Here is a 26,049-nt window from a genome sequence, read left to right as displayed (position 1 = left end):
CCAGACTCAGAGCCACCTGAACACATGCAGACGTCCTATGGCTTCGAAGCTGCACTCATCTCCCCCGCCCCGTCACCTCATCTCAGGCAGCTCTTGCAGCCTCGAGTGATCCAGTCAGAAGGAAGGTGGCTCCAGGGTCCACGACCACCATGAGGTCTGCCATTATGTTTACAAGTACAAAACTGCAGAAGGGGACTGAAAGAATGGTAAAAGGCTAATCTTTACCAAAAAATGTAGTAAGGTCATTGTAACCATAACTCCACCCTTCTTCCCGTTCTTCCTTAAGGCCTTCAGTCACCTAAGCCTCTGTGCCATCAGTACATGGGGACAGGAAAGGGCAAAACTGCCAAGTTCCGGCCTCTCACTTTCAAAAGCCTCACCCCCGGAGAACCTGAAAGACCTCCAGTGTGCCCCACGTGTGAAGAGTGAGCAAGAGGAAGGGGCAGGCGTGGGGCAGGAAGGGGAGGCGCCTCGGGCGAGTGGAGCTCAGAGCCCGCAGGGGGACTGCCAGGCAGCCAGCGAGCTCCGCCTCTGGCAGGTGGGGTCTGGGGAAGAAACTCTGTGCAAGGTGTCAGAGCTTTGCTGCCCGGCTGATCTGGGAGGTGAGCAGGCACGGGGGCAGCGGGGCGGGGGAGCCCGGCCCCCACTGGTAGAGCGAGTTGGCACAGTGTCTCGGGGGGTGCCCACCCGCTCAACCCCGGAATATATACCGCAACCAATGGGATGGGGTTTGTAAAAGAAATCACATTGCTGTAGAAAAAGAAAGGTGAAACTGAAATTACGTCTGAGGTCCGTTTCTGCTGTAGAAAAACACATTTTATGTGAAAGGCTCTTATTCATGAAGATAAAAAGGACATCTACCAACATCACAGCGGTTTATACAAACATTAAGCAAACTGACAATTATTTGAGTACATACGACACACAAGGGGGCTCCATGGAAGTTATAAACACTCGGCCCGCCCCCTACTCTGCCCCAGGAAGGATGTATCTCAATTCATTTGAACAAATACTAGCTGAGTACCTGCTAAGTTACTCAGAAGCATAGGTACCAGAGAATACACAAAGATGAATAAAGCGGAGTCCCCACTCTTGAAGAAGCCACAAGCCAAGGAGTTTAAGAACAGTCTGAACGACATGAGAAAGGGGACACGTATCCAAGAGCAGCGTTACAGTAAGAGACCCACGCTGAGAAAAGGAAGAACACGGTTCTGAAGCAGATCCTGCAACACTGGAAGAGGGATCACACAGCACCTGTGTAATTGCCAAAAACAGGTAACCAGGAGTAACTACAGGTATTTATGTGTTATCAGCAAGTACAGGTAACCAGGAGTAACTACAGGTATTTGCAGAAGGAAAGAAGTCACCTTGGTGGTGAGCGCTGGGTCTTGGTGGGCATGGAAAGCGCTGGGTCTGTGGAGGGCCTGCTTCACGGGGGCTGGACTGCAAGACAGACACCAGGGCAGACAGAATCAGAGGGCCTGGAAGGCCAGCCTACTTGGAAAAGTGCAGATTCTGAGCATCAAAATCTTTAATCTACCCTGGGGTGTGAGTGGCCTGGAAAGGGGAGAACAGAGGCTAGAGACAGTTTCAAAGCCAGAGTGCTGAAGTCTTAATACCTGAATGTTTGTAGGAAGAAGCAGTAAGAAGTTGTAACATCTGCTTATGATTCAAGACAAAAACAGGAGAGGGACGAAAACCCAAATGTGAATAGCTCAGATTCTAAAGCTGGGCAGCTGTGAACTATGCCAGGCATGTACACACGGACCCCTCCTCTGACCCTGAGCGTCCGTGCCCACCAACCAGCTCTCAGGTTCACGCCCAGGGCTGCTGGCCAGCTGTCTGGGAAGGGCAGAGAGCATCTATCGCAACCACCCGGTTTTGCGGCTGGGATGTGAACGCGTCCACAGACAATGTGTGAGCGACTGAGCGTGGCTGTGTCGGGGGCGGGCGCGGGCTGGGTTTGGCCCTCCCTCGCTCTCTCCTGTCCGAGCGCACACCCCGGGTGTCTGGTGGGGGAGAGATCGACCCTTCTGAACCGTTACGGGCCCGGGAGGGCGGGCCGAGATCTCTCCCGACTCTCAAGAAGGCGTCCCGCCAGCTCCGTCGCTGCCCTCACACCCACACGCCTTCACTTAACAAGGGCCCCCAGCCCCCTCCCAGGGGCACAGCCATTCTCCCCGGGCTCCTCTCGCCCGGAGAACCTGTCTGAGCACTGCAGATGGACTCAGGGAGGAGGCGTGACCAGCCCTCACGGCCAGTTCCCTCAAGGGCTCGTCAGCCGTGTTCCCCACTGTGCACCTTACGGTCTCTTCACAACGCTCGTGCTCACCCGGAGAGACCGCATCTTCTGGACCGAGTACCAGGACCTGTACTGTGATACAAACCACGCGAAACTGGGACTGCTGCCACCGCTGGGCACCAGGCCTTCTGGACTCTGGGCTCCAGGCACCCTGAGCCCTCTCACTACCTCTCTTCCCTCCCAAAGTCACTCAACGATATCCTGCCTGGGACAAGCATTTGAAAGTCGTAAGCATGCCAGAGAGAATAAAAATGAGGAAAATATGGAAACCAGGTTTCCTACCCATTCATCTCATTTAATCTGTCTGGAGCACTCATCTCCTATGTTTACAAAACAACTTTAAAAAGTCTACTAAAACTTTCAATAGATTCTATTTCTACTATTCACTCATTCATCCAATTTTGAGCTGCCTAATAATGAAAGCATTTTTCTAAATCTGAGTGTACTTTTACACAATCCTGTGTTTCTGTGGCTGTTCCAGTGAGTTAATCAGCAGAGCATACTATTTTGATGTGCTCTAAGAATGTGATCTCAGTACGTCCTCAAAGCATTTTGATTTCTGCCTATGGGACTTAGAGTGATTTAGAAAGTGAGGATTTACCAGCCAAGGCAATATTACGTAGAGATCTCTCGATGAAGACGTCTACACCTGCTTTTCACACACGCTGCGTTTGCTCCCCACCGGAGAGGTGCATGGCTGCTGGGGGGATGACACGACGCTGGGGAACCCATGTGGAAAAGGAGCTGTGGCTTCTTAATGTGGCTCCAACACACTCTGGAGTCTAAGCCCAAGACACAGGGCTCTGACTGAACCGCCTGTGGTCCCGTGCACTCAGCGCCAAGGCACAGCACTGCCTTCAATACGAAATGTGCTGAGCACTGGGCCTTCGACCGGCACCCAATAGGAGGCAGAGAGGGTCCAGCCGTGGAGCAGCCCCAATCGTCACGTGTCCAGTAAATCTTGAAACATCCTCACCGGGGCGATGAGATGCTATGCTCACAGCAGACCCCTTGCTAATGCGGTATAGCTCGAATTTCAGAGCAGAATTTTCCTTTCCATTAACTCCTATTTCTTTTCCTTTTAATTTCCCAATCAAAAATGACCAAGAGGGCTTCCCTGGTGGCGCAGTGGTTGGGAGTCCGCCTGCCGATGCAGGGGATGCGGGTTCGTGCCCCGGTCCGGGAGGATCCCATGTGCCGCGGGGCGGCTGGGCCCGTGAGCCGTGGTTGCTGGGCCTGCGCGTCCGGAGCCTGTGCTCCACAACGGAAGAGGCCACAACAGTGAGAGGCCCGCGAACCGCAAGGGAAAAAAAAAAAAAAAAGACCAAGAACTTTCCAAGGAGCCCTGGTAGTGCCAGGAAAGATGCCAGCCACCTCCTGTAAGCTAGGCTTCGGGGTGGCTCAGATAGGTCTCCCCGAGCGCCGGGGGTGGGAGAGGTGAGCCTGGAATGTTCCAGCAGTTGGGGGCCTCCCCCTGAAAGCAGATGGTTTATCGTTTTGTTGGTTTCAGGGACCCAATGCAGCAGAGAGGAACTGACAGGCAAACAAAGCCCCAGTGTCTCTTTGGCTCATTCCAAAAGGAAAGAGTGAAAGCAAATTTAAACCACGGAGCACCCTGGGGCGGAGCAAAGAGGCTCTGAGAGCACGCAGTCTGGCTGGGACGCCAGGCCTGGGCTCCGCTAGGCTCAGTGACAGTAAGCTTCATAGAGGACTTTACACAACACTCTGGGCACGTGCCCAAGTCTGACGAAACCCTGGGGGTGAGCAAGGCAGCTACGTGCACCCCTTTTACATTCCTGGACAGGCACACAGGGCACCCAAGTTAGAGGTACTGCTCACAGGACACAGCAGGAGCCAGGGTTCCTGAGGCCCAGGGCTCCTCCCACCACTGCCCGATGGGCAGGAACCAGGAAAGGACAGGGGCAAGTGACCACAGGAACTCACACATCATGACATGTGATACCTTACCCGTGATTATTCTCTGGCTGAGGTATCCCTGTCTTAAATGATACAGATAGAAGAATCTAAGACTCCACCCTCCCCCTTTCAAGTCGCTTAAGACGGGGGACTTATTTGCTATACAATTCAGAATACTACTTAACTGACTTTCCCTGCTAGCCATGCACCTGCATCTCTATCTATACGCATGCACGTGTGTTCCTATGGGCTGTACAAACCAAGTATGAAAGGACCACGTGAGCAGACCCTGTCCTCTAGAGCTGTAGGCGGAACGCACACATGGACAGTTACGACGCTGACAGGAAAACTAGCAAGTACATACCCAGCATTCAGAGAGGACAGAGTAGCGACTGGAGACTGACTGACAGATGGACGGCCTGGCCCCACTGTGCTCTCAGCACCCAGGAGACCAGTGTCCTTGGTCACTGCCTTCCCTGCTTTATAAAAAAGCCTGTCTTTTTTTTTTTAGTGCCAAGTAATACTGTTTTTCTTCTTTCTTTTTTTATATTCCTGCAGATTAAGAGTTCCTGTATTCTTTGATTTCATATATAGCAGACTTCTACGGCTGTAAATGAATGTGTGTACAGTATATATATATAAAATGTGCTATAATCTTTACAAATATAATCTAATCACCTGGATTTTTTTTTTTTTTTTGCGGTACGCGGGCCTCTCACTGTTGTGGCCTCTCCCGTTGCGGAGAACAGGCTCCGGACATGCAGGCTCAGCGGCCATGGCTCAAGGGCCCAGCCGCTCTGTGGTATGTGGGATCTTCCCGGACCGGGGCACGAACCCGTGGTCCCCTGCATCGGCAGGCGGACTCTCAACCACTGCGCCACCAGGGAAGCCCCATCACCTGGATTTTTAATAAACGTGTAAATACACATATCATTTAAAAGGACCTTTCCACAAATGGAAAGATATACCATGCTCATGGATTGGAAGAATGAATATTGTTAAAATGACCATACTACCCAAGGCAATCTACAGATTCCATGCAATCCAATCAAAATACCAATGGCATTTTTCACAGAAATAGGACACTCCTAAAATTTGTATGGAACAAAAGACCCCAAATAGCCAAAGCCATCTTGAGAAAAAAGAACAAAGCTGGAGGCATAACACTCCCTGACTTCCGACTGTATCTCAAAGCTACAGTAAACAAAACAGTTAGTACTGTCACAAAAACAGACACAAAGGTCAACAGAACAGAATAGACAGCCCAGAAAAAAATCCATGCATAAGTGGTCAACAAAGGAGCCAAGGATATACCATGGGGAAAGGACAGTCTCTACAAGTGATATTGGGAAAACTGGACAGTCATATACAAAACAATGAAACTGTATCTACACCACACACAAAGATCAACTCAAAATGGATTAAAGACTTGAACATAAGAGCAGAAAAAATAAAACTACTAGAAAAAAACACAGGCAGTAAGCTCCTTGACATCAGTCTTGGCAATGACTTTTTTGGATTTGACACCCAAAGCACAGGCAGCAAAGGCAAAAATAAACAAGTGAGAATACAGCAAACTAAAATGCTTCTGCAGATTAAAAGATATAAACTACTATGTATTAAAAAAATAAGCTACACAGATATATTGTACAACACAGGGAATAAAGCCAATATTTTATAACTATAAAAACTATAAATGGAATATAACCTTTAAAACTGTGAATCATTGTGCTGTATACCTGTAACATATACTATTGTACATCAACTATACCGAAAAAAAAGGAAAAAAATCTTCTGCACGGAAAAGGAAACCATCAACAAAATGAAAAGGTAACCTACTGAATGGGAGAAATCATTTGCAAATCATGTATCTGACAAGGGGTTAATATTCAAAATATATAAATAACTCATAAAACTCAATAGCAAAAAAACAAAACAATCTGCTTAAAAAATGGGCAGAAGATCTGAATAGACATTTTTCCAAAGAACACATACAGATGGCCAACAGGGACATGAAAAGGTACTCAACATCACTAATCATCAGGGAAATGCAAATCAAAACCACAATGAGATATCACCTCATAACTGTTAGAATGGCCATCATCAAAAAGCAAGAAATAACAAATGTTGGAGAGGGTGTGGAGAAAAGGGAACCTTTATGCACCATTGGTGGGAACGTAAATTGGTGCAGCCACTCTGAAAAACAGCATGGAGGCTCTTAAAAGTTAAAAATAGAACTACTATATGATCCAGCAATTCCACTTCTGGGTATTTATCAGAAAAAAATAAAAATACTATCTCGAGGAGATCTGCACTCCTATGTTCACGGCAGCACTATTTACAACAGCCAAGACACTCAAACAACCTAAGTGTAAGTGTCCACCGATGAGTGCAATGGATAAAGAAACTGTTACACACACACACATACATACACACACACAATGGAATATTATTCAGCCGTAAAAAAAGAATGAAATCTCGTCATTTGTGACAACATGGATTGAGGGCATGACGCTATGTGAAATAAATCAGAGGAAGACAAATGACATACGATTTCACTTCTATGTGGAATCTTAAAACAAAACAAAACAAAACAAAAACAAAAACAAACTGATAGACACAGAGAACAGATTAGTGGTTGCCAGAGGCGGGGTAGGAGGTGGGCCAAATGGGTCAAGGGGTTCAGAAGGTAAAAATTTCCAGTTACAAAATAAATAAGTCATGGGGAATGTTCCTGTAAAACAACCAAATGTAAAGAAGGCTGGCAAGTGTGCCACCCCTTTGGTCAGGCGGGCCATCCTTAGAGGTGTGACAGTCAGTACCTGCAAGTCTGCAAGCTCCATGGTGGTCTTTCCTTCGAGGCACAGGGCCTGTGCAATGAAGGCATGTAGATCCTCCAGACACAGGGTGTCCACCTGCGTGGGAGAGAGAGCCAGCGTCAGCCCCAGGAAAACCAGCTCGGACCAAATACAGGCAGGGGACACATGCATGTGCACGCACACACACACACACACACACAGAGGCAGCAGAAGAGACGCCAGTGGAGGTGAGCAGGGTCTTTTCTCCCACCACCCACAGTCCCTGGTGTGAAAATCTCCACGACACCTAGGGCCAAGCTGGACTGGGGAGCCTGTTACTCATTAGCAAGGCAGAACGCTCCAGAGCGCCTGGGGAAAGCCTGAGCTATGACCAAGTCTAAGTCTTGGAGCAACACAGGTCATCAAGTTTTGACACATATTTCCAGAACTGACAATTCAGGGGTTTGCAGACGGAGAGCACCCACAGCTGGCCTGAGCCAGAGTGATCAGAGCTGGGATAAACACCCACCCTTGCCAGCCCCAGACATCAACTGTGTCCTCAGATCCCAGTTTAAAGGAAACCAGGATTCCCCAGATATGAGTCCTTTGTGGAATCAAAGAGTCTAACCAAAGTGTGAGTGAGAAGCAAGGAGAGACAGAGATATGGAGAAAGAGATGGACCCTGGAAAGGAGGAGGGGATGGAGATCAAAGACGGCGCCAGGCCCGGCCATCGGCAACACCTCTGCACCCTCCTCACAGGGTCACAAGGCTCAGCCACCAAATGCCACCCTGGTCCCGTCACTGTCCATTTCCATGTTTACTCCAAAATAGCTGCTGCCTTTGTATAAATGACAGCTGTAATTATTTCAGGGAAAAACCAAGAAATCTACAAACGTGCAGCACTCGTGACCAAGAAAAAAGATCCCCATCCACAGAAGCAAGGCCAAGCAGGAAGTATTTTTTTTAAACCCATGAACCCTCACCTCTCTCTGCTTAGACAGGTTTGTCAGCAGTTAGTTCTACTTCTTGCCATTAGCAACTTCTGCAGAAGGCTGATTTTAAAAGACACTACCTATGAGAAAGGAATAACTCTTTCATGTCCTATTTTTTTCAGTTAACCTATTTCATACTCTGCCACCACCTTTGTAATTAACAAATCTATAACATATCAGAGGAGGCAAGTCTTAGTAATACCAATTTTTTAGAATTTTGTATAATGGATATTATTATTATAAAGTATTTGCTCCAGTATAGATTATAAAAAATATGTAAACTTTCTATGATGCAAACTTACACTCCCAGGAAAGCTTCTCAGATAAGCCTCTGATAAAAAATGCTGCTGACTTGGAGGTACGAATCCAAGTGAACAAAAGAGAGGGTTTTGTTTCTCTACAGGTTCTGTGCACTGAGCAGTATGTAGTTAACCCGTATAGCACATCAAAACATCTAATATAAGCTTAACTATATAAAAGTACAGTATTTTTAAAAAATTACCTTTTTAGTCTTATTAATCCTGAGAGAAGTTATCCCCGTGAATAATAGCACAGTACAGTACCTTTTGATCTGAGGGACAACGCTGATGTGTCGATTTGTTTTCTAGTTTTAAAAAGTTCCAATTTGAATGTGTCCTTGCAAGTCAAGCCAACACTGAGTCTATCTCATGCTGACTTACTTACACTAAAGAGATGTTCACTGAAAAGGCAGTTACTAGTGTAAAGAAGGTAAAAGTAGAAGTTTTCCTGATGCTTGTCTTGCTTCAGGGTTATATAAATATGAGATGTAAAGTGACTGTTCTGTGATTTGGCATTTTTTTCCTGTTGGAAGTGGATTTTCATAACTAACGATCACTTGCACAGCTGACAAGAAAGCAGAGCTGTATCGGGTGACTGTGAATGGGTTCAAGGACTATCTCTACTGCTGGAAAAAAATAATGCAAAACGTAGTCCTAGGAGCGCTAACACATGGCATCACTATCCGTATGTTCACAAGGAGTGCTGAGAAGAAAACCACTGATCCTTCTGGAGGAGAAAACTCAGCTATTGGTCATCTACCACTTCCCAATTCCCTCTATGGGTCCACCTCAGCCACCTGTAGATTCATAAACAATTGACAGAAAATATTAACTGACAATACATGCATGTACATTTAGTAAAAATATAAAAAGAAATATATTTTTACATTTAAATACTAAATAACCCTGCCATCATTTATTGATTTACACTTTGCTGAGTCTGGTGCAAATAAAGGAAAATTCTACTCAAAACTAAAGTTGATACAGGTGCATGTGAAACCAATAAAGAAGCAATAAAATCTCTAAGGGTGATTTAACTATATATACCACGTTTGTACAAAATGCAAAATACAGGACTAGCTATAAAATGACAGAGGACTTTTAGAAAGGAAAAATCAGTATATGATTCCCCTGAAATGTCATTCTACCATAAGTTTCTTAAAGACAATGAATTCAGGTTTGAAAAACAGAAACATAATTTTCTATTCCAGACAAATGAAAACTTGATAGTTACGGCAAAGCAGACGCAGACCTATCACCTACGGAGACCAGAGGAGGGGACAGCTACTGGGGATCAGGAAAGCTGGTGAGAAGGTCTACATGGCTAAAGAAACAGACACTTGATGGCAAAGGACTTGTACAAACAGTTCAGCTGGGGAAGGGAAGCAGGAGATGGAAGGTATTTAAGCCCTTCTTTTGTTGAGGCGTCCCAACGTTATCATGCACGTGGAAACTAATAAGAGGCGAATGTTTTCAGTGGCCCTTGCAAGCTCCCTGCATAAACTAACAAACCGCACGAACGAGGAGCTGGCGGCACCTCCCCACGCGTGGCTGTGGCCTTCTCCACCCCGTGCGTGGCCCAGCTCCGCGGGTGGGGGTGGCTGACAGCGGCAACCACCCTGGTGGGCTTTTCTCTGGGCACCTGTGCAGGACACTTCTCGCCTTCTACAGAATGCCTGGCCAGTAGCCTCAGGAAGAAGGTGTGATCCCGTTCGCAGGTGGAAAAGCGAACGTTTGTTAGATGACTTAGGAAAGTTGAAGTAGTCTCTCTTGGTAGCTCTGTGCTTCTGAGAAGAGCTGTGACTCTAGCCAGGTCAGCCGGACTGCAGCGCTGGACCTTCTCACCATTACATGAAACCCCACCAACAGGAACCACCACCCACATAGGGACACAGGAACAGTCCAGAGCCCAGAAAGCTCAGCAAGCGCGAGCAAAGTGCAACAGGGCTCCTGCACGGGTCAGACGCCTCAAGCCGCCATCACACTTAGGTGCAGCGCCCACCTCTAAGTCCGGCAGCAGACGGGGCTTCTCAAATGTACGCGCACACGGAACCCTCACTTGAGTCCGAGCATTTGGAAGGACTGGAGTTTATAGAACAGACACTGGGCAGAGATGGTGCAGGGGACCAACCCACGGCTACATCCCAGAGCACCACACCCCACCAAAGGCGAGGGCCAGGAGTGAGGGGTGACAGCAGCAGCTTCGACAGGAAAGGAGGTTACCTGCACAAAGAGGTAGATCAGGAGGCAGCACAACGCTTGAAAGGGGCTCTCGACCACCTGCAGCTCTTCTCGCGAGGAGGAAAGGTCAAAACAGGCCAGGAGTGTGTCCAAGCGCTGGGCCTGTAGTCCTGCCTCTTGGCTCAGCCACAGCAGCTTCAAACTAGGCGTTCCCCCTAGTTAGAGGAAAGTCCATTTACCATTATTCTTTGCACTAGCAGGTTATAACACGCGTCTGCAGAAATACAGTAAAGGAATAAAGGGCACTAACCTCTTCCCTTCCCGATATCCGTGGGCTTTAAAGTGTAAAGCAACTGGAAATAAACATGAACAGAACTTCCTGGTTTAAACAAGCAGAAACCCTAAAAGGTCAGCATATATGTATTTCACTGAAACCAGTCTTCTTTTTTTAAATGGCTACATTGTGGGGGAAGAGGGCTTTTTCCTACCCGTGTTGCTCGCTGTACTGTCTTAGGGCGTGAGACACAGCACAGCTGCGATGGGGTGCTTGGTGGAAACACCACCTATTTGCTGTTAGTTTGCTGTTATTTCCCCAGACTAGTGGTTTTCAAACTTCACTGTGCAGAAGAACCAGCTGCCAAAATTGTAAAAAATACATTTCGTGGGGTCTGTATGCAGAAACTCTGCTTTGCTAGGTGAAGTACCTAGGAGTCTGCACTGAACAAACTAGAGCCTGGGATAAGCAGGGCACCTGTGAGCCCCATGCTTTGGAAAGCACATCCCTAGAACTATTAAACAGAAATTCCTAAAATATTAAAATTCTACTAAATTTGTGTTTTATTCCTACATTTCATATATATGTTTAAATTATTAAAATCAAAGAGAAGAAAAACTTCTCACTCATTTACCCAAGTCACCATCAATGGCAGCACGAGTCTGGAGGAAGACACAGCAGCCCTGCTCCTTCCGCCCAGAGGGGCCAGGCCTGGGCTGGGCCAGGTCCTGCCAAGAGCAGCAGCTGTGACTTTCTGTAGGTCCTGTGGCTGTAAGGCATCCTCAAGTGCAAGGACGGCTGGACCTAACCGTCCCACAGCTTCACTAAGAAAACAAAACTCACTAACCAAATGGTACCAGAATTAAGTGACTCAAAAAAGGAAGTTCTTCCCCTTTTCTGTTTATGCTTCTCACAATGTCATTCAATATTCTCAGGTGTGTGTTTCCCACCATCAGAAGTGAAACAGCCCCGCAAGTCGCTTGCATTTCTGATACGGCTGAAGTGTTCCTTCCTCCCCAAAATACTTTTTCATTATTTATTAAATCATCTTTTCCCTTGGAAGAAAGAAAATGAAGGTAATTTTGTTTTGGCAAAAACAAAAAAAACCAACGGCACTAGTCTTTAAGATAGAAATATTATTCCAAGAGAATCACAGGGTCAGCTATTCCTTCTTAGAAACACGCTTTTCCGGAAAACAATCATCTTGCAGGGGTCTGCAAATAGCAGCCTGTGGGCAAAATCCAGCTCATTGTCTGTTTTTGTACAGCCCATAAACTATTAATGACTTTCACATTTTTTAAATAGTTGAAACTAGCAAAGTAAAAAGATTTCACAATACGAGAAAATTGTGTAACTCTGCCAGAAAAGATCAAGGGTAGCCCTTACACTTTACCCAGAGTTCCATGGGCAGCTGGGATGTTCCAAAGAACAGTCCAGAGATCTCAGCAGGTGACCTGGTCTGTAGGTCACCAACTACGATACACTGCCTCTGAAACACATCAGCTTCAAAAACCAAATTCTGTCACTTGGCAAAGGTTTTTGCCTGAATCCGTGGACAGACAGGAAAGTCTCAAGGCTTTTCGGAGCAACCGAGCCCTGGAGGGGCACGCAGACGGACAAGGGAAGTGGTCATTTCTGTGAATGACAACTTGGAAGACCATCTGAGATGCCTGGGAGGACCCACCCCAGGGTGGAGGCTGCTGGATGCCTCACTAGTAACAAAGCGATGGTCCGGAGTGTGCTTTTACAGCTATAAGTGCACGAGTCAATGAACACACTCCTCCACTCTAAGCCACGGCATTTCTGTGTGCTTTCTATACGGAAATAATGTAATCGCTGGGTTTTAGAGTTATCCTATGATTATTTTCCTTGCATGTTCCTAGGGTAAGAAACCATAAAACTGGTCTGTGTGCACTCTGAGAACGAGAGAGGTGACACTTCCAGAAATTAACCTGCATACACTGTGTGTCTCAAGTTTACTTATGAAGGTTTTAATTCATAAGTCTGATTTAAATGAATATTTATTTAGCATTCTGTTTGAAAGAGCACCGCTGGCCAAAAAAAGACAAAATAAAAAACGCTGACTACTCACATGCAAACTGAATCTTTATTCTGGTTGGATAAACTTCAGTAGCTTATTTACAATAAGTAAAAAAATTCATTCAGATATAAACGGACTAGAATGAGTTGACATCTCAATATATTAAACTCTAAACTTCCACGGATGAGCTAATTTCATGCTTGCAAAATGACAGTGTTATACTGCTTCTACCTAATACATTCAAAATATAGTGAATTAGGTATAAAAAGCAGTCAGTGCAAAATTCAACCACTGGCTTGTGACTCATACGTGTATTTGTAACATTTAGTTGACAAAGCTTCCAATTATCTTTACAAATGGAAGAAAAACACGACTGAGGTTTTAAATCCATTTATTCTAATCCACAACATCAGGGAGGTGACTTCAGAGCCTGGGGCCCTGACAGCATCTCCTCACGAGGAGCACATGCTCTCACCCACAGAGCAGGTTGGTGACCTCCAGTTACCACCCACAGAAACCTCCAAGATGTGACAACACTTTTTTCACCTGTATTAACAAGTGTCAAGATGGAAACCTTCAACAGTACATGTTAAGAGGAGCTGAAACAAGAAAACTTCACTATAGTTGTTTACCAAATGATGGAAGGAGTCAAATATAGCCCCTTCTTGTCATAAAATATACCACTCCACCTCATTTCATTTTATAAAATAGTCTTCTAAGATGATCTGCAAGATTCTAGTGAGTCAAACATCTTTACATAGCCAAGAAATACTAAGTTTACTCACTGATTCTTGAACAACACTTTAAAAAAATCATTCTATTGGGTTGGCCAAAAAGTGCCCTCAGTTTTTAAGTAAAAATGAAAGACACATTATTCATTTTCACCAAGAACTTTATTGAACAATGTATTCACCCTTTTGTTCCACTACCTTCTGCCATCTTTCAGGCAACTTCATAATCCCATCTTCCCCAAACTTTTTATCTTTTTGAGCAAAGAACTGTTCCAGGTGACTTTTACAGTCTTCCAGGGAATGGAAATTTTTTCCATTAAGAGAATTTTGTAAAGACCAAAATAAATGGAAATCCAAAGGTGCAATGTCTGGTGAATACAGAGGATGAATCAGAACTTCCCAGCCAAGCTGTAACATTTTTTGCCTGGTCATCAAGGAAACACACGGCCTTGCGTTATCCTGATGAAAGATTATGCATTTTCTGTTGACTAATTCTGGATGCTTTTCGTCGAGTGCTGCTTTCAGTTGGTTTAATTGGGAACAGTACCGGTTGGAATTAATCGTTTGGTTTTCCGGAAGGAGCTCATAATAAAGGACTTCCTTCCAATCCCACCATATACACAACATCACCTTCTTTGGCTGAAGACTGGCATTTGGTATGGTTGGTGGTGGTTCATTTTGCTTGCCCCACGATCTCTTCCGTTCCACATTATTGTACAGTAACCACTTTTCATCACCTGTCACAATTTGTTCTAAAAACGGAATGTTTTCATTACATTTCAGTAGAGAATTACATGTGGAAATACGGTCAAGAAGGGTTTTTTTCGCTTAACTTATGTGGAACCCAAACATCCACATAACCAGCTGGTGCAAATCATTTTCAGCTCTTGACTTGGATATTTTGAGCATGTCGGCTGTCTCCTGCATGGAATAACGTTGATTGTTCTCAGTTAATGTCTCGATTTTATCGCTACCAACTTCAACTGGTTTACCCGACCGTGGAGCATCATCCAGTGAGAAATCTCCAGCATGGAACTTCGCAAACCACTTTTGACACATTCGATCAGTCACAGCACCTTTTCCATACACTGCACAAATCTTTTTTTGCATTTCGGTTACATTTTTACCTATCTTGAAATAATAAAGCAAAATATGCCAAAAATGTTGCTTTTTTTCTTCCATCTTCAATGTTAAAATGGCTACACAAACATTCACCAATTTTGGTAAGTCTTTTATTAAACGCATGCTGATGTGACAGCTGTCACATACGATCTAACAGAACTGTTTTGAATGAAGTTAAAGACAACTAAGTGCTACTAGAGCCACCTTACGGAAAAAACGAATGAACTTTTGGCCACCCCAACAGACCCACAAATTACCAATTAGATACGTGCAATCAGCTTTCCTAGGTTTGTAAAATAAGGATATGCTTATTATGACTAAAAAATGGCTCTGTGAAGAAAAAAGAAATCATCTACACTTTGTCTAAAGAAGAATCTCCAGTTCTAGAGCTAGAAAGCTATTTCAAATGCTTCCCTGTTATGTGGTCCAAGACACCACAAAATGCAGAACATCCGTAAGTGAAGTGTGATGAATGAACAAACACACATGGACGCAAGGATCCTGTAAGGGTCGTCTGGGGAAAGGAAGCGAAATTTCAAGGTACACCCTTCTTGTGTTACCAGGAACATCATCTTTCATGACATATTGTAATATCTATACAATTATAAACGTCATATAGCGAGTACATCTGGACGTGTGTATATGTACACACACGTTAAGATGGGGATGTGGATGGAATATATGCATGTAAATGAGCTCCATGAATAAAATATACTAGTAATGAAATTAATTTTTCTCCTCCCTGGCTGGTCATTTATAATTCTTTCCCCCTTTTAACTCTTACCTAATTTTTAGGTAATCTTTATAATTTTTCTGCTCCCCTTCTGTCTCCTTTCCACTCTGTTAAAAAACATCTGATTTATTTTTTATTTCCACCATTTAAGAAAGCAAGTGTTAAATCACGTGTGCTGTTAGAGGAAAAAGTCTTTTTTTCTACATTGGCCACTACATGGGGAGACTCACTGAAAATGTAACATCCATGATACCAACCTAATGGCACCATCTCAGGAGAACAGGAAGGATCAGACACGGTCTCCCCTAGAGCAACAGCTCTAGCAGCGCCGCTGGCCTGGCTGGAAAGGATGGCTTTAATCAGGCAGCAAGGACACCTTGCACCTGTGCACAAGGGGCCTGCCAAGGTGAGGATCAAGCAGCAGGAGTCCACTGGTTTTACTCCCACATGTCAGGGTGAGGTTGGAAAACACCTGAGACAGGAATTAGCTAGTCCATTTTCCAATTTAGTCTAAAACTACTTGGCATTTTTCCTCATGGATATAGAAAGCTATTTACATAAAAATCTTGTCATCTTGTATCACTACTAACATAAGCATGAACAGAGTAATTCATCTAAACCACCTGCAACAAAAGTTCAAGATCCCATTTCCAGTTTCCTAGTGATGGCAGACGTGCCGTCCCCAGCTCCTTCTGGAAGCAGAGTCCCAACTGCAGTCTGCGTGTGCCACACGCACAAACCTGTGGTTCACAAGACCCAGAAGCAGCCTCTCTGATAAATGAATGACTTCTAGAGCTTATTAAAGCCTTATATGGAGTGGTTTCTAAAATTAACTCATAATAATGGATAACCAAATATTCTCCATAATTCAAATGAGGAAAAGAACTATCACAATCACTTTCCACATTATTTTTGGAAAGATCCTATAAAATGAAAATTACATATATAGCAGAACATTTCTGGGAAACGGTTTTGGCTATCCTTTAAAAATACTTCTTGCTGTAAAACCAAATGTCAATTCATCTTAATTTGTTTTTGTGATAAGCACCTTTTTAGGTCTGAGTATATCACTCACCAACTGAGAGAGTAAGGAAATATTCCTTCAACTTCTCTCCCTATACAATTCCACTTATAAGAAAAATGTTTTGCAGTGTTCAATCCTTATTTGGTAAATTATAGGCTTGAGTGATAGAAAATAATAGTGACTTAAGAGAATTTAATACATACAAAAACGGAATATAAAAGTTTTGAAAAGTATTTGTTTTCCAAAACATAACGAGGGCCACTAAAATAAACCCTAAAGCCCTCTTCTTCAGTTGTCTGTATGTAAAACACTATCTGCTACAAGCATGCTTGACCTTTTTCAGATACTAAGAACTCACAGGAAGGAAGGATTTACTTCAACTAATTTTTAGGAGAACTTTGTTTTTTCCTCCCCTCCCATTATGTGTTTTAAGATACCTCCCTCGAAAAAACTTTTTTTCCAGTTAAAATAACTTTTCTTTGCCTCCCCTCCCCAGTTCCTCAAGCCCACTTTCAGTGGTGGGAGCAAGACGAGAACTGACTCAAACAGAGTAGCAAGAACCCAGCCTTGTTAGTTGGGTGGGTTTCACTGAGTGACGGCCAGGCGTCGGGTCCTGGGGCCCCACCCATGACGACCTTTCTTCGCCCCCACCCCCCGCCCCGCATGCACCTTGAGCAGTGGGAGGGGAACGAGGCAGGACGACTCGGCAGACTGGCCCCGGGAAAGTCGGTATAACGCCCTTTGCTCAGGTGTTTTAGAACTTTATTAGATACACTGCTCTGGGACCCAAGGTAGAAATGAAAATTAGTATGTGTACAGTTCTGGAAAAGTATGTTTCCACAGAGATCAGTGCTGGACTTGCATCACATCAACAAATCAATGATTTATTTCAATCAGGGCTGTCTGTACCTGGAATGCTCATCTGCAGAGGCCTGACGAGGTCCGGCTGCCTCAGTGGGTTCCCAGAGTACACAAACCACTCCTTGACAGTGGGGCAGGTGCTGGTACCACCTGAGTAAAGACAGCTGCATCAGTGGACATGCGTGAGTGCCAATTCATCACCAGGCTAACACTGCACCAGACCCACATTGGCCAGGACCAACTCCACGCTGGTGAGCACAGTGAGTTCTCACATCCAAGGTCACTGAGAGGCCTTGGGCTTCCAGCAGTGGGCCCCCTACCCTCTGATCTGACGGCCATCCGTTCATTCCAACAGGAATGATAACCTTGTCGGGGAGGATGGCAGGATCACCCGGGTAAGTGATTACCAGGCAGAGAGGCAGCCACGGAGATGACTCCTGCAGCATTCTGCCTTCCTTCCTTCCCACCCTCCCACCATTCCAGAAAACATTTACAGAGAACTGGAGAAATAGGACAGTCCTTTCTGTTCTTAAATTCACTACTTTACACAACTATCAAGACTACTGTTATGTCAGACAATTCAGAAAGCTGATAGAAATAATCTAGAATTAAAGGCCTTTCTGTCTGTTGCTGGATTATTAATTGCTACAGAAGTTCAGCTGGCTTCCATTCTTGTACCAGCCTCAGCAAAGCGGAGGTGGCAGAAGCCTGTCCTACTCAGCGTTCTCGCTCAGCCTCTCCAAGCCATCAGCGTCTGGCTCCCCTGCGGCCTCCAGACCCTGTCCCCCCCAGGGCCCTCACCACACCAGCCCTGGCCTGGGGCCCACAAGGGGAACTCTTGGCCTTCCCCCTTCACGCTGGCACTGCCCTGGTGAAAGCAGGCTCCTCTTCAGTCTCATCCCCTTTCAAGCCATTCTCCATGTCAATGGGGCTTTTGGGGTTTTGCTTTTTTAAAAATGAAAATCTGACCAGGTCGGTCACTCTTTCTAATTAGGATTCCCCAACAGCTGCCCAGGGACCAGAAGCAAGTGCGGATCTCGGAGCCCAGCAACTGCCCAGGGCCCCTGAGTTGCTCTGGGGGTGGTGACCGGTTCCCGGGCGGCTGACACTGCTGGTCTGGGGACCCTGGAGAACCACAGCTCCGGCTCACGTGCCGTGCTCCACTCAGCGGCAGCCCCCCAGATCCCCAGGCTCACCTTGTCTTTTCTTACCTCTGCATTTGGTCTGCACTCTCTTCTCTGCCCGCCCCCCCACTCCCCGCAGAGGCCCACTTCCCTTGATGGGCACTTGGTGAACTCCCCCTTTCCCTTTCCCTCACTCTCAGTTAGGCATCAGTCCCTCTAGTGTGGGGCCAGCACCTCCCCCTGCACCCCCCAGCACCCCATGCCTCCCTCCCCTAGTTCTCTGGCCAGAGTCCCGCATATGCCTGCAATTTTCCCGCGGCTGCCCACCCTAACTGTGAGTTCCCCAGAGCAAGAACTGTGTCTTCTTCATATAAAACAAAGCCCAGAGCAAATATTCATTAACTGTTAAGTTTAATGAGCAAATTCATCTCAGTCTAAATTTCACGCATACCAAAAAATTTTTAAAAAGAAAGAAAACATGAGAAGTATTCTTGATGTTGTTAAAAACAAAACAATCCACTTTCTATATAATCCTCTTGGCCTAGGTTTCCATTACATTAAAAAACAGCCAGGGGGCTTCCCTGGTGGCGCAGTGGTTGAGAGTCCGCCTGCTGATGCAGGCGACACGGGTTCGTACCCCGGTCCGGGAGGATCCCACATGCCGCGGAGCGGCTGGGCCCGTGAGCCATGGCCGCTGAGCCTGCGCGTCCGGAGCCTGCGCTCCGCAACGGGAGAGGCCACAACAGTGAGGGGCCTGCGTACCGGAAAAAAAAAAAAAACAGCCAGGGCTTCCCTGGTGGTACAGTGGTTGAGAGCCCGCCCGCCGATGCAGGGGACACGGGTTTGTGCCCCGGTCTGGGAGGATCCCACATGCCGCAGAGCGGCTGGGCCCGTGAGCCATGGCCGCTGAGCCTGCGCGTCCGGAGCCTGTGCTCCGCAACGGGAGAGGCCACAGCAGTGAGAGGCCCGCGTACCGCAAAAAAAAAACAAAAAACAGCCAACTGAGTGAATACTGTCCTACTCATGCCAAGAGACAAACTTTAGGAGGTTTAGTAACTCACACTCAACCGCTGCCATTGATGAACCTAGCCTGCCAATTGACTCCTTGGGAATCACTAAAACATTCACAAAACCGCACTTCACACCGCGTGCAAGTGACCATCTTTCATCTAAAACTGTTCACAGCACAGAGGTTCAGAGTTGACACCTCAAAGTTTTAATTCTAAATAACACACAAAGAAAGTAAAGATAGGTTCACATTGGGCACTGGTATCCTTTATTTAAAAACACCTGATAGGGGCTTCCCTGTGGTGCAGTGGTTAAGACTCCGCCTGCCAATGCTAGGGGACACGGGTTGGAGCCCTGGTCCAGGAAGATCCCACATGTCGCGGAACAACTAAGCCCGTGCGCCACAACTACTGAGCCCGCGTGCCACAACTACTGAAGCCCGTGCGCCTAGAGCCCATGTTCTGCAACAAGAGAAGCCACCACAATGAGAAGCCTGCGCACTGCAATGAAGAGCAGGCCCCCGCTCGCCGCAACTAGAGAAAGCCCGTGCGCAGCAACGAAGGCCCAATGCAGCCAAAAAATAAATAAATGAATAAAAATTAAAGAAATAAAAGAAAATAAAAACACCTGACAGACCTTCTGTTATTTCCTTTCTTGTTAAGACCCAGGGAAGTCATCTTTTGGACAAATATTCCAAGAGAAATGCCACACAGCATCAGTAGTTCAGCTGCAATCCAGGAGGAAACAGCTGCCCATCGAGAGAGCCCAATAGGAGCTGTGAGCTCACCTCTGCGTCAGGCCCGGCAGAGAAACAGGCCCAAGGCCAGCACCAACAGCAAGATCTCTCTTCCCTCAAAATTTAGACCACCACTGATGCCCAATCCCCTCTTTCCTCATTATTTAGACCAGCACTGACACCAAATTCCCTCTTTTCTCCATAATTTAGACCATTGAGGGTTAAGTGAATATTAATTACAAAGTATTTCTTAATTAACAAAAGAAGGGAAGCTTTTGCTTTTACAATAAAATGGTTAACTGACATCTGATGAGTTTAACTGACTAGGTCTCAGCACAACAAACTATGTTGCTTAAAATGCAGTACTTACAGCTATCTACTTACAGAGCCTTGAATAGGAAACTCTTAATTTTCAAATAAAATTAACTAGCCAGAGGATAAAAGTTCAATCAGAACTGCTGATCTGAAGTTTCATTCCCTAAACAACATTTGATAAATTGTGGGGAAGGATACAGGAAAAGAGGGATAAAAACAAGCATCTTCTCTGAAGTGGAGGGCAGGTGTCTGCAGGTTCTTCTGCGTCCTGCCCTCACCTGGTGAGCTGCCCGGTGACAGAGACCCTCGATACGCCTTTGTTTCCTCCTTCTGCCAGAAGAGGGTAAAAAGGCGGTGCAGAGCAGCTAGAAAATGCTGTCAACATGGCAGAGTAAGTCTGTAGTCTGGATAAGGTCTCTGTCCAGACCTAAACATTCATTTGGAAGCATTTTCACTGTTAATTCAGACTATGCCTACCACAGACACAGTTACAGCTCCCCACTCCTAAAAGCCACAGCCGGATGCAAAGTGTTACCTGAAATCTTCTTAAAATAAAAATAAATGCATTTTGCTTGAAAATGCTATAGTTTAGCACATTCTCTGGGGTACCACATAATTTCAGAGGTTTTAATCTGGTATGCACTTTGAAACAACAGCAGAAATGTTTGCAATAATTTGGTTTGTCTGAATTAAAATAATCTTCTTAAATACCTACACATCAAGAAAAAGAGAAGAGGAAATTGAGTTTGGTAATTCCTAAAAGAAAAGGTTGATTTTCTCATTTGAACTTTCAATTTGCTAGGCTCTGAGTTCAAACGAGCAAAGTAAAAACTCAAGTAAAATTTCTTTGCTAGTTTTACTCTCTATTCACGCTATAACATTTTACACGGAAAACAGAAAAGTAGCATAATCAAACTTGTTCTTCTGCTATTCCCAAAGGACAGACACATTATACTGCTTTATAAAAGCTTCTAGTATAACTAAGACATTTTCCCCTGGGAGCAAAACTGTGGAACTGTCTACATGCCCAACCGCTCTCCCATAAAAACTCTTGATTATGCCAACACACACTCCCAGCAGTGCCCACTCCTCTCACACAACCTGGAGGGTCTGTGAGCACTGGGAGGGGAAAGAGAACGAGCAGAAGCAACGTCAACTTTAACCGCTCAAGTACTGTACTTTCAAGTTTGATAACAATCCTCCAGGCTTTAAAAAGTATACATATGTCCTTATGATCCTGTAATATTTTTTATATTGCTGGTTTAATCTGTAATTATGTGTGGCTTTAGTCCTTAAAAATACAGAAAAACTCCCCATTCTTTTTTGTATACATTTGAAAAAAAAAGTCACCTTTTAGGTCAACCTCTAGGACTTGGATGAGCTGATGGCCTGTAGGCGCTTTGTAAAGGTGCCACACGGATGACATGACTCCCTAACCGCCCATCACAAGACTATCGTTCTCCTGCAACTCCCATGGATTCCCAGAATGTCTGCTAAGTGAAAACGAGGAGAGAATGACAAGGAAAAAGGACAGTTAACCTTAATTGTTGAAGACTGCCATAGGCGTGGGCTCTTCTCCAGAGCTGCAAACCAGTGAGACAAGAGCAGGAGGGCAGAGCAGAATCTGCCTTCTTGCATCTTTCTGAGTTCCTTCTGTTTCCTAAAATATATCAAGTTTTATGGTGATTTAACCTAATCTTATCATTAGGGAGACTAAAAAACGGAGACACAGTTAAAATCAGCGGTAAGAATGGGTATGAAGCCAAGGATGGGCTGAGGTCTGAGTTGATTTCAGGGTTTCTCCCTACTTTTGGCCATGATGCCATTGAGCTGTCTAAATACCATATATTCAACTATATAAAATACATGTAAGAGTGACAGCGACCAACCACTCCCTAAAGAGGCACCCTGCAACATTCCAGATGAACTGGAGTATCCAACAGATCCATTACCCAAATCTTGCCCATAATTAGGAGCTCTGAAGTATGAAGCCATCAATTCGGTGCTGTGCTTTGGCTCAGACCTCCAGCGTCCACAGCTGTGCACCTGCAGGAGCCCTAGTGCTGAGAGTCGATGACCGTGGAGTTAAAGGCAACTTTGATTCTAAACTCCAAACGAGTGGGCTCCTGCCTGCCAGTCAGACAGGGCTTAGAGACAGCTGCTTACCTAGTGGGATTTGAGAGACCATCGCTCTCCCTCCCATGTCTGAAATTCAACCATTAGGGTAATCCTTTTCTAAGGAATGCCTTGCTAAATGCAAGTACTCCTGAAAAGGTAACTTTTTTTTTTTTTTTTTTGCGGTACGCGGGCCTCTCACTGCTGTGGCCTCTCCCATTGCGGAGCACAGGCTCCGGACGCGCAGGCTCAGCGGCCATAGCTCACGGGCCCAGCCGCTCCACGGCATGTGGGATCCTCCCGGACTGGGGCACAAACCCGCGTCCCCTGCATCAGCCGGCGGACTCTCAACCACTGCACCACCAGGGAAGCCCAAAGGTAACATTTTAAACACACACTCAACACACATAATATCGGTCACCTAACTCACCTGAGAAATCTGCCAGGTGTGGCAAAATGCCCCCTGAACAGTCCCTGCTCCCTCAGCCTAGTGGGGAGGAAGGCCACCGGACAACACCCATGTGAACAGGGTGCAAGTACGAACTGTAATAAGCTTAAGAATGAAAAGCACAAAGCTTCTTCAGAGGAAATCAATTTTGATGATGGCATAAGGGAGGAATCTGGGGGAGTTGGTTTTCAAGGGCATGAGGGACAAAGAGAACTGGTCAGAAGGATGGGTCATTTGTAAACATGTGGATGGACCTAGAGTCTGTCATACAGAGTGAGGTAAGTCAGAAAGAGAAAAATACCGTAGATTAACGCATATATGTGGAATCTAGAAAAATGGTACAGATGAACGTATTTCCAGGGCAGGAATAGAGACGGAGACGTAGAGAATGGACATGTGCACACAGGGGTGGAAGGGGAGGGTGGGACGAATTGGGAGATTAGGACTGACATATATGCACTACCATGTGTAAAAGAGATGGCTAGTGGGACCCTGCTGTATAGCACGGGGAGCTCAGCTCAGTGCTCTGTGATGACCTAGATGGGTGGGATGGGGGGTGGGAGGGAGGTCCAAGAGGGAGGGGATACACGTATATGTATAGCTCATTCACTTCGTTGTACAGCAGAAACCAACACAACACTGTAAAGCAATTACACTCCAATAAAAAATTTTAAAAAAGGATGGTCTGAGCCAGAAAAATAAATTTTGTATTTTTCAACATGGATTTGGTTTTTAAAGCAATGCAAGTGAATGAAATCACCTGTGGATAAAGGGGGCAAACCCAGCTTTGATGGCCTCCCACCAACAGAGCCACTGAGAACAGGAGCCAGGCCAGCAACTTGAGGCTTCCAGCAGGAATTCGACGGTCCAGGAGGAGCTTCAGGACGGAGAAGAGAAAGGCCCTGATGGAGAGAGGAAGGAGAGAGGGACACTTCTCCAAAAAAGCTGAGGTTGGAGTGGTGAAATGTTACCCAAATGCAGCAAAAACAAACCAGGAAGTAGAAGATGAAGAAACAGAACATCAGACCAGGAAGTGCAACATCTCTTAGCAGTTCCAATAAAGGAAAACGGACATATGGATGGGAGAAAAATGTATAAACATGCAGGATAAAACTCTCCAAGGGGAAAACAGTCACAAAAAAGGAACAAGAACCACACTAGCACTCAACGCCGTCAGCACCCGGAACACTAGAGGAGGGTGGGGTTGGCTGAGACAGGGCGGGTCGTGCTGATGACTCTTCCCTCTCCAACAACTCTAGAAGCCACCGCCTTCTCCAGTGGACACTTTTTACCCTGAGGCACCGTGCAGACAGCAACCTAGGGCGGAAGAGCCTGGCAGAACAAGCCACTCTCTGAGAGGACGAGGCTGTCGTGACAGCAGGGGCTGCAGGCAGAACCAGGAGCTGGTGGCGTGCAGAGACGGCTCCAGAAGTCTGCAGAGGAGCATGCTCGAGGTCCTGGTGGGTCCAGGGCAAAGCTCAGTGAGGCCAGACAAGACAACCATGGGGAACCCTGCTGACCGACCCGGGGGCCCCTGCGGCCAGTGTGCAGAGACGTTGTCAAACACCGGCACTAGGGTGACAGCCCAGGAAGGCCCAGCCTCAGGAGCAGGGCCACTCTACCTCCTGAAATTCCCTATAAGGCAAGCCCTGAAAGGATTAGGTAAATGAACTGCCCGACAGGACAGAAATCAAGACCCTTCACAGATCCAAAATCTTCTAGAATACAATAAAAAATACTGGACATCAGAATAAGCAGAAATATGTGGACCCATTATAAGGAGGAAAAGTCAATAAACAGACACAGGCCCAGCAATGACAGGGATGATGGAATTAGTAGACAAGGACTTGAAAACAGCTACTGTGAACAAGTTTAAGGATTTAAAGGAAAACATGAAGACAGGGAAGAAAGAAATGGAAGATTGTTTTAAAAAACTGAAAAACACAATATCTGAAATGACAATTTCACCGGATGGGTTACCAGCAGATTAGACACTGCAGAGGAAAGACACTAGAAATGCGAAAATGACAACAAGAGTGACCCGAATTGAATCACAGAGAGAAGAGGCATAAAAACAAGCCTTGGTGCCTGAGGGACACTGTGAGGTGTGAACCAGGCACGTAACTGAAGGCCCAGAGTGATAGGTGAGAGAGACAGAAAAAGTTGAGCACCGTTTCATGAAATGTTGTTTTCTAAGTCAATAGGGAATAGAAATGGACCCAAAGAGCTCAAGAGTTGCAAGCAGAATAAACAGAGAGGAAACGACTCCAAAGCTCAGCTTGAACAGTGGCTGAAAACCAGCAATCAAGAAGAAACCCTAAGGACAGCCAGAGAAACACACACTTGCAATCCGTGGACACAACAGTCAGAAGGACAATCGTCAACTCATGAGAAACACAAGCCAGAGACAACAGAATGACACTCTGAAAGTGCCCAACAAAAACACCTAAAATTCTACATCCAGCAGAATTATATTTCTGAAATAAAGAGCAGCAGAGGGCTTCCCTGGTGGCGCAGTGGTTGAGAGTCCGCCTGCCGATGCAGGGGACACGGGTTCGTGCCCCGGTCCGGGAGGATCCCACATGCCACAGAGCGGCTGGGCCCGTGAGCCATGGCCGCTGAGCCTGCGCGTCCAGAGCCTGTGCTCCGCAACGGGAGAGGCCACAACAGTGAGAAGCCTGCGTACCAAAAAAAAAAAAAGAGCAGCAGAAATGGTGCACACGGAAGACCTCATCTCACCTATTAACTCCTTTAAAAGACAAATGACTGGGACTTCCCTGGTGGCACAGCGGATAAGAATCTGCCTGCCAATGCAGGGGACACAGGTTCAATCCCTGGTCTGGGAAGATCCCACATGCCGAGGAGCAACTTAGCCTGTGCGCCACGACTACTGAGCCTGAGCTCTAGAGCCTGCGAGCCACAACTACTGAGCTTGTAAGCCACAACTACTGAGCCCATGTGCCACAACTGCTGAAACCCGCAAGGCCTAGAGCCCGTGCTCCACAACGAAAGAAGCCACCGCGATGC

At 46.0% G+C, this 26,049-nt stretch overlaps 1 protein-coding gene across 19 annotated transcripts in view; it reads right to left on the bottom strand.

Moving 5' to 3' along the window:
- FAM120B (family with sequence similarity 120 member B) overlaps positions 1 to 26,049 on the bottom strand; it is a 106,465-nt gene that overhangs the window by 59,158 nt on the left and 21,258 nt on the right. For 14 of the 19 annotated variants that reach the window (XR_012324997.1, XR_012324999.1, XR_012324998.1 and 11 more), the window contains 3 exons: positions 17,325 to 17,426; positions 10,533 to 10,705; positions 7,042 to 7,134 (listed from right to left, as the gene is read on the bottom strand). Coding sequence is in view for 16 of the 19 variants with exons in the window: in XM_073789854.1 (XP_073645955.1) it covers positions 7,042 to 7,134; positions 10,533 to 10,705; positions 17,325 to 17,426 (368 nt within the window). In the remaining 3 variants the exon portion in view is untranslated. Of the gene's footprint in view, positions 1 to 7,041; positions 7,135 to 7,995; positions 8,091 to 10,532; positions 10,706 to 17,324; positions 17,427 to 21,998; positions 22,023 to 23,782; positions 23,911 to 26,049 lie in introns of those variants that run through there. The other 5 variants (XM_073789864.1, XM_073789863.1, XM_073789859.1 and 2 more) reach the window with 5 other exon arrangements.

Source organism: Tursiops truncatus, chromosome 12 (genome assembly GCF_011762595.2).
Source record: "Tursiops truncatus isolate mTurTru1 chromosome 12, mTurTru1.mat.Y, whole genome shotgun sequence".
Lineage (NCBI taxonomy): Eukaryota > Metazoa > Chordata > Mammalia > Artiodactyla > Delphinidae > Tursiops > Tursiops truncatus.
This window is presented reverse-complemented; position numbering and strand designations above follow the sequence as displayed.